The 8332-nt window shown below is 45.0% G+C and overlaps 1 protein-coding gene across 4 annotated transcripts; it reads right to left on the reverse strand.

Annotated features, from left to right (window-relative positions):
• Positions 1-654: 654 nt before the first annotated feature.
• On the reverse strand, positions 655-7648 carry LOC309360913 (uncharacterized protein). 4 transcript variants are annotated; one of them, XM_081895897.1, is made up of 6 exons: positions 7262-7648; positions 5758-5824; positions 5183-5241; positions 3948-4023; positions 3117-3186; positions 807-1869 (listed from the first exon to the last, which is right to left on the reverse strand). In XM_081895897.1, exons 1-6 carry the CDS (start codon positions 7565-7567, stop codon positions 1725-1727), a joined length of 723 nt encoding a protein of 240 aa, XP_081752023.1. In that variant the 5' UTR covers positions 7568-7648; the 3' UTR covers positions 807-1724. The 4 variants fall into 4 exon arrangements, 1 of the variants encoding a protein (XP_081752023.1); XR_014164255.1 differs by lacking the exons at positions 3948-4023; positions 5183-5241 and adding an exon at positions 655-801 and having other exon boundaries at positions 1320-1869; positions 7262-7641; XR_014164256.1 differs by lacking the exons at positions 5183-5241; positions 5758-5824 and adding an exon at positions 655-801 and having other exon boundaries at positions 1320-1869; positions 7262-7639.
• Between the last annotated feature and the right edge of the window lie 684 nt (positions 7649-8332).

An 8332-nucleotide genomic window follows, 5' to 3' on the forward strand; every position in this document is an offset into this window, starting at 1 on the left:
TCAGGACTCGAACCCATGGCTTCAAGTTACAAGGAAGGAGATTCCGGCTTGATGTCAGGAAGAGCTTTCTGACAGTCGGAGCCATTCGACTCTGAGGGGTGGAAGGCAGTGTATTCTCCTTCCTCGGAGGTTTTTAAGCAGAGGTTGTTTTAGCTGAGATTCCCGCATTGCAGCGGGGTTGGGCTGGATGAACTCCAAAGGTCCCACCCACCTCTACAGTTCTATGATTCTATCATAATAAGCAATGGCATTGTTTGGCTCTATTTTGCCTTATTGGACCATTTCTCACCTTCAGTAGCAGCAGGGGGAAAAATTGCCTGGAGGCAGTGTGGTGCAGTGGTTAGAGTACCCTGCAAGAAGCTGGGTATAAAGGTAAAGGGACCCCTGACCATTAGGTCTAGTCGTGGCCGACTCTGGGGTTGCGGTGCTCATCTCGCTTTACTGGCCGAGGGAGCCGGCGTACAGCGGGTCATGTGGCCAGCAGGACTAAGCCGCTTCTGGCGAACCAGAGCAGCGCATGGAAACACCGTTTACCTTCCCGCTGGAGTGGGACCTATTTATCTACTTGCACTTTGACTTGAGTTTTTGAAACATGGCAACCCTACCAGGGGGGAATTAACCATACTTCCAAGCATCCATAGAACTGACTGTTTGGGATGCTGAATAAAGGAGTTTTTAGGAAGAGCAGTATTTGGACTGCAGGACTGCACAGTTATGGGGGGCCAAGCCCCTCCTGAAACGGCCGTGCTGCAAAATTTGGACTCCCTGCCTGCAGACTGGAGGCGTAAAGAGGCGAATAAACTCTATTTCTTTTTTTTATAAATAATTTTTATTAAGTTTTCCATTTAACAATCCAATTATATCACATTAATTATTCCAAATTATACCAATACAAATCACAAAGTCCAAATATTTTGCCAAATTATATATTTTTGTTGGGGGTTCCCATGCTTCGAGATCAGTCATCTCATATTTCTGCTGCTTTTAGTGTCCACCAGTCCCATCTTTCAATCTTCTTGTTGTTATCCTTTTTCTTCTTAATAGCTTCTGAGTTGTTTCCACAGGTGAGTTAAAGTAAGCAATATTATGCTTCTGTGTGAATTTTGTAAGGCTCTCCCTTTTTTTAAAAAAGCTGGTAAGTCTTTTTAAAGCAGACGCCATCATTCTCAGTTCCGATGAAATAAAATCTAGGCGTTTGCTCATTAATTTTCCCAGACAGCTTGCATCATAAATTAGGCTTTCCAGGGGGGATTTTGCCAAGTCAAACTTAGAATACAAACATGATAAGAGAGTAGTGGCTGGCCCTACCCCTAATAAACTGTTTTTCTTAAAGCCATGACAGTCTCCCCCGTGCCTCAGTTCTCCAAAGGGACTGAGACCTGGGGTGAGAGCTGGGGACCCCCTCCCCAAAATCTTGGGCAGAGAGAGGGGAAGGCGCCCCCCGTTTTTGCAACAATATGTTAGGTGGCAGTGATGTCTGCGTTTCGGCCTCAGGGTTGGATTCGGACGCAACAGGTAAACCTCACAACGCTGGATTCGCACTCAAGACTGGTGGGTGTGGGTGGGTACGGACGCCCTGTGGTATCTCGCAAGCAGCTTTGCAGATGGGGGAGCGGCGGTTCGGCCGACGAAGGAGGAAGAAAGGTTTTTTAAAGGAGAAAAAATATAGCCCGGGGGAAAAGGAAGTTTTCTTCGGGGGCTTGCAAGTGCAAAAGCCAGAGGAACTACAGGAGACTGCAGAGGACTCCAAGTACTATGAAAAGCAGGAGGGAAGGGATAAGGAAGGAAGGGGAAAAGACCATGCTGGAAGATGTCTGTCGTGTGTTGAGTTGATCCTTCAAGCGCTGGATTGTTTTATCCTTTTTGTTTCTGCGGAAACAAAGAAATGGTTCGTCAGTCGACGTCTCCTCCCTAAATGAGAGGACCAGCAAAAGCGAGGTCACTGCTTCCCTCTGCTGGAAGCAGGGAACTGGGCCAGGGATGGAGCCACCGGGAGGCCTCATCCTGCAGGGCTCTTCTTCTGAGTTATTATTATTATTATTATTATTATTATTATTATTATTATTATTCCCTGCCCATCTGGCTGGGTTTCCCCAGGCACTCTGAGCAGCTCCCAACAGGATATTAAAAACACAAAAAAAGTCAAACATTAAAATCTTCTCTAAACAGGGCTGCCTTCAGATGTCTCCTAAAAGTCAGATAGTTCTTTATTTCCTTGACATCTGCTGGGAGGGCGCCACCACCGAGAAGGCCCTCCACCCGGTTCCCTGTAACCTCACTTCTCGCAGGGAGGGAACTGCCAGAAGCAGAAGGCCCTCGGGAGAGGGACCCCGGTGTCCGGGGTGGAGACGCTCCTTCAGGTCTACTCGGCCGTTTAGGGCTTTCAAGGTCAGCACCAACACTTTGAATTGTGCTCGGAAACGTCCTGGGAGCCAATGTAGGTCTTTCAGGACCGGTGTTATGTGGTCTCCACTCCCAGTCCTCTGTCTGGCTGCCGCATTCTGGATTAGTTGCAGTTTCCGGGTCACCTTCAAAGGCAGCCCCACGGAGAGCGCATGGCAGTAGTCCAAGCGGGAGATAACCAGAGCATGCACCACTCTGGCCAGACAGTCTGCGGGCAGGGAGGGTCTCATCCTGCGTCCCAGGTGGAGCTGCCCTGGAGACAGAACTGACCTGAGCCTCCATGGACAGCTGTGAGTCCAAAATGACCCCCAGGTCGCGCACCTGGTCCTATGGGGGCACAGTTACCCCATTGAGGACCAGGGATACCCCACATTTGCCCGCCCCTTGTCCCCCCAAAACAGTCCTTCTGTCTTGTCAGGATTCAGCCTCAATCCGTTAGCCGCCATCCATCCTCCAACCACCTCCAGGCCCTCGTGTGGCGATATTCCACTAACTTGGTGGGGACAGAAGGGCATTTAGGCTTGGTGGCTAATGATCAAACCTCTCCAGCCAGAGACACTCTACCTCTGGGGCTAAAAGCAGAAAACCAGGAAGGTGTGACCGACTTTTCGCCTCGCTCGGCCCTTTGGGGTTGCCAAAACTTTGGGATTTCGGAGCTGAACACCGCAAGGGTGTCCTTACACAGGTGTAGAATTTTAATCGGCTGTTCTTACCGTTCTTGCTTGCAGTTTTCCAGGGTGTTGTTCAACTGGGAGAGCTGATTCTGGAGACGGTTTTTTTCGTCTGGGAAACAGAAAATGAGGGCTTTTTAGATTCCCCATCGATCATTCTCTTCCCCCCCCCTTTTCCAAGCCAGCAGCGGACAATCTATTATTATTATTATTATTATTATTATTATTATTATTATTATTATTATTATTTTCACAAATTCCACCCCTCGGTCTCAGAAACCCTGAGATGGGGCTTTCTGGGGGTCCACCCTCCCAACCCCTGAGGATCGACTGGCTTTTACTCGCAGCCGGGCCTTAAGACCTGTGGAACTCCCTGTTACATCAGGAAACTGAGCCTGATGAGGAACGGTCGAAGGAGCTGAGTATATTTAGCCTGGAAAAGAGGAGGCTGAGAGGAGATAGGGGAGCCACCTTCAAATGTCTCTTATGGAAGAGAGAGAAAGCTTGTTTTCTCCTGCTCCGGAGGGCAGGACTTGAACCCGTGGCTTCAAGGAACAAGGAAGGAGATTCCGACTCAACATCTGGGAAAGGTTTCTGACAGACAAAGCTGTTTGACCGTGGGACGGAAGGGGGCGGACTCTCCTTCCTCGGACATATCTGAGCAGAGTTCGGGTGGCCAGCTGTCCTGGATGCTTGAGCCGAGATTCCTGCATAGCAGGGGGTAGGATGGATGACCGCTGGGGGTCCCTTTCAGTGAATCAGGCCTCTCCGCACTCCTGGGCAAGAGGGGCTCTGCTTTCCTCCTGGGTCTCCCCATCCCAACTGCCAAAGCCCCACGAGGCTTCTGAGACCCCCGCCGTTCGGTTATCTCACCCTCCAGATATTTGAACGCCTCCTCCTTCGCTTTGACGGCACCATCCAGCAGAGATATGTTTCCCCTCGAATGTTTCTAGGGACAGGAAATGAAAACGCAAGATGTTGGAAGTCGTGGGTGGGGAAGCTTTACGAAGAGTGGAGGTGATGGGTGTGGAATTTGCACTCGTCGCCCCAACCTGTGAACTGACGGACCCTGCTAAAATGGCGAAATCAACTGCCAAACTAAGGAAGCTGAATGACGATGTGTTTACGGAAGAATGGAAGCGATGGGGGGATGATCCCTCAAAAGATCACCTGTACACACAGATAAATACATGATGATAGATAGATAGATAGATAGATAGATAGATAGATAGATAGATAGATGATGGATAGATAGAGAAAAATGAGATATAGATAGATGATGATAGATAGATAGATAGATAGATAGATAGATAGATAGATAGATAGATATAGATGATAGATGATAGATAGATAGATAGATAGATAGATAGATAGATAGATAGATGATAGATAGATAGATATGATAGATAGATAGATAGATAGATGATAGATAGATAGATAGATAGATAGATGATAGATATACAGTAGATAGATATAGATGATAGATAGATAGATATAGAGAAAAATGAGATAGATAGATAGACAGACAGACAGACATAGATAGATGATAGATAGATAGATAGATAGATAGATAGATAGATAGATAGAGATAGATAGATAGATAGATAGATAGATGATAGATAGATGATAGATAGATGATAGATAGATATAGATAGATAGATAGATAGATAGATAGATAGATAGATTAGATAGATAGATAGATGATAGATAGATAGATAGATAGATAGATAGATAGATAGATAGATGATAGATAGATGATAGATAGATGATAGATAGATAAATAGATAGATAGATAGATAGATAGATAGATAGATAGATAGATAGAGATAGATAGATAGATAGATAGATAGATAGATAGATAGATAGATAGATAGACAGACAATATGATAGAGAGATTCAGTACTTTTTTCTGGGGGTATGCAGGGGTACACATTCCCCTTAGCATTTTGTGAATCTTTGTACTTTTGTCCATTTACTGTATTTATTTTCCCCGATTCCCCGAACTATAAAATGGTGGTTTTCTTGAGTCAAAATGAGAGTACCCCTAGAAAAAAAATCACTAGATAGATGGATAGATAGACAGGAAAAAAAAGAGATAGGTAGATTACCAGTTCTTCTTGGCAGGATGTCCAATCTGCTGTGGTGTTTGCAAGGCTCTGATTGACAGCTGCCAAAAGAATGGGAAAAAATTAAAAGTTGTTTAAGGGACCACTATAAGCAGAAGGAAACACTGGCAGGGTTTTGATTTCCCTTGTAGTGTAACAATGACCATGGGAAATATGGATTGATAGAATTGGTTTGGAAGAAGATGCAGTTTTAAATGTTTTAAATGGGACTCGGGGGGGGGGGGGAGTCCCGAGATTTGCAGGAATCTCTGTATATGGATACGTATTTGGTTTCTTTATAGTTTTGTATTGTCAAATCAAATAAAAACTATCTCCCCCCCAAAAAAAAAATTTAAAACAAAAATAAAGCAAGGTTGCATGGCCAGCTGTCCTGGATGCTTGAGCAAAGATTCCTGCATAGCAGGGGGTGGGATGGATGACCGCTGGGGGTCCCTTTCAGTGAATCTGGCCTCCCCCCACTCCTGGGCAATAGGGGCTCTGCTTTCCTCCTGGGTCTCCCCATCCCAACTGCCAAGCCCCACAGGGCTTCTGAGACCCCCGCCGTTCGGTTTTCTCACCCTCCAGATGTTTGAGCGCTTCCTCCTTCACATCTTCCAGCACAGATATGTTTCCCCTCGAATGTTGCTATGGACAGGAAACGAAAGGCAAGACGTTTGAGGTGGTGGGTGAGGAACCTCTGTCTTCCGGGACAATGGACATGGCCTGCCAATTAATTCTCTCTTTATGGCCCCTGGGACTCTCCCCGGCCCCCGGCCCCCACTTCACTACCTCCTTGGGCATTTCGGAAGGGCTGGGATGCGGTCTTGGACTCTGAACATGCCTCTTCCTTCCCTTGGAGGAGGTTTGTGTGGATGGGTGCGTTTGGAAGCGAACTTCCTGATCGGGGGCGGAATTTGCACCCGTCGCCCCAACCTGTGAACCGACGGACCCTGCTAAAATGGTGAAATTAACTGCCAAACTAAGGCAGCAGAATGATGATGTGTTTATGGAAGAATGGAGGCGATGGGTGGATGATCTCTCAAAAGATCACCAGTACACAAAGATAGGTAGATGACAGATGATATAGATATAGATAGATGATAGATAGATGATAGATAGATAGATGAGAGAGAGAGAGAGAGAGAGAGAGAGAGAGAGAGAGAGAGAGAGAGAGAGGGAGGGAGAGGGAGAGGGAGATGATAGATAGATGATAGATAGATAGATAGATAGAAAGATAGATAGATAGATAGATAGATGATAGATAGATAGATAGATAGATAGATAGATAGAGATAGAGATTGATAGATAGATAATATTTTGGAAATGTACATGCAGTGGTTTTTTCCCCTTTAAATTTTCTGCAGGTTCCCAAGAGAGTGGAGCCTGTTTAGCTTATACGTAAATCTGGCACTGGCATAGATAGATAGATAGATAGATAGATAGATGGCTGGATAGATGAGAGAGAGAGAGAGAGAGAGAGAGAGAGAGAGAGAGAGAGAGAGAGAGAGAGAGAGAGATGATGATAGATAGATAGATAGATAGATAGATAGATAGATAGATGATAGATAGATAGATAGATAGATAGATAGATAGATAGATAGATAGATAGATGATAGATAGATAGATAGATGATAGATAGATATAGATAGATAGATAGATAGATAGATAGATAGATAGATAGATAGATAGATAGATAGATAGATGATAGATAGATGATTATAGAGATAGATGATAGATAGATAGATAGATAGATAGATGATAGATGATAGAGAGAGTGAGAGAGATGATCGATAGAGAGCTAGATAGAGATAGGAAGATAGAGAGATATGATAGATGATATATAGATAGCCAAACAAACAAACAAACAAACAAACAAATAGATGATAGATGATAGATAGATATAGATAGATGATAGATAGATAGATGATAGATAGATAGATAGATAGATAGATAGATAGATAGATAGATAGATAGATATAGATAGATAGATAGATGATAGATGATAGATAGATAGATGATAGATGATAGATAGATAGATAGATAGATAGATAGATAGATAGATAGATATAGATGATAAATTACCAGTTCTTTTTTGCAGGAGTCCCAATTCTTTGTGGTGTTTGCAAGGCTCTGATTGACAGCTGCCAGTTGTGGCCGAAGTGCATCGCTTCCTGTCATTTTGTCCTCGGCGGAGAAGGTATGGTTGTATTGCCCCGATTCGCATTCACTCCTTTCCTTTACGTATAAAGCCAGGAAGGTGAAAAACAGGACCAAGGTGACAGCCAAACCGCAGACAGTGACCCAAAACTTCCATTTTGGACTTGAGGGCTTCTTCAGCATCTCGGTGGGGGATTGGGGACAGTGCTCGTATGAAACCTCTCCACCCATCAGAAGCGAAACCCAAAAAGAGAGATCTCTGCTCCAGGCGCAGGGAAAAACTCTCCTCCGTCCCCCAAACTCCACGCCTCCTCCAAAGCTATCTCAAAACTTTCTTTTCCTCTGATTCGGCTGACTTCGCAGAAATGGCACAGGCGGTGTGGAGGATGAGCTCAGCTTTCAGAATCGAAACCGTTTGCAAAAGCAGGGACTGGACATGTTTTGGCCTGCTAGCGAGAGGGTTGGTTTGTTTTTCTAAAAACGAAAACGATTGGAGTGCCCTTTTGCCCGAAAAGTTGAAGTTTGCTGACCCGGTGCGAGGCAGCGGTGGGGGCGAAGTGTGGGTTTTTTGGGGGATTTCCTTGCTGTGGGAATGAGGAAAGTGATCCAAAATGCAGAGGTCCAAGTAAACAAACTATAAACTGACAAACAGACAGTAGCAATATATGAAACAACTAAATTCTTATAACTAACATCCTCTGTACTCCTAATGATGTGAACAATTGTAAAACTTGTAAAACAAGAAATTAAAAATGACTTCCAATTAGTCTCATGGTACTTTATCTGTTTATTATCTTGTACCGCACAGTTACATATTTCTTATATAAAAGGTAAATGGACCCCTGACCAGTTAGGTCCAGTTGTGGCCGACTCTGGGGTTGCGGCGCTCATCTCGCTTTATTGGCCGAGGGAGCCGGATTACAGCTTCCGGGTCATGTGGCCAGCAGGACTGAGCCGCTTCTGGCGAACCAGAGCAGCGCACGGAAACTGGAGCGG

This window comes from Podarcis melisellensis, assembly GCF_964234715.1.
Source record: "Podarcis melisellensis genome assembly, chromosome: 18".
In the NCBI taxonomy this organism is placed as follows: domain Eukaryota; kingdom Metazoa; phylum Chordata; class Lepidosauria; order Squamata; family Lacertidae; genus Podarcis; species Podarcis melisellensis.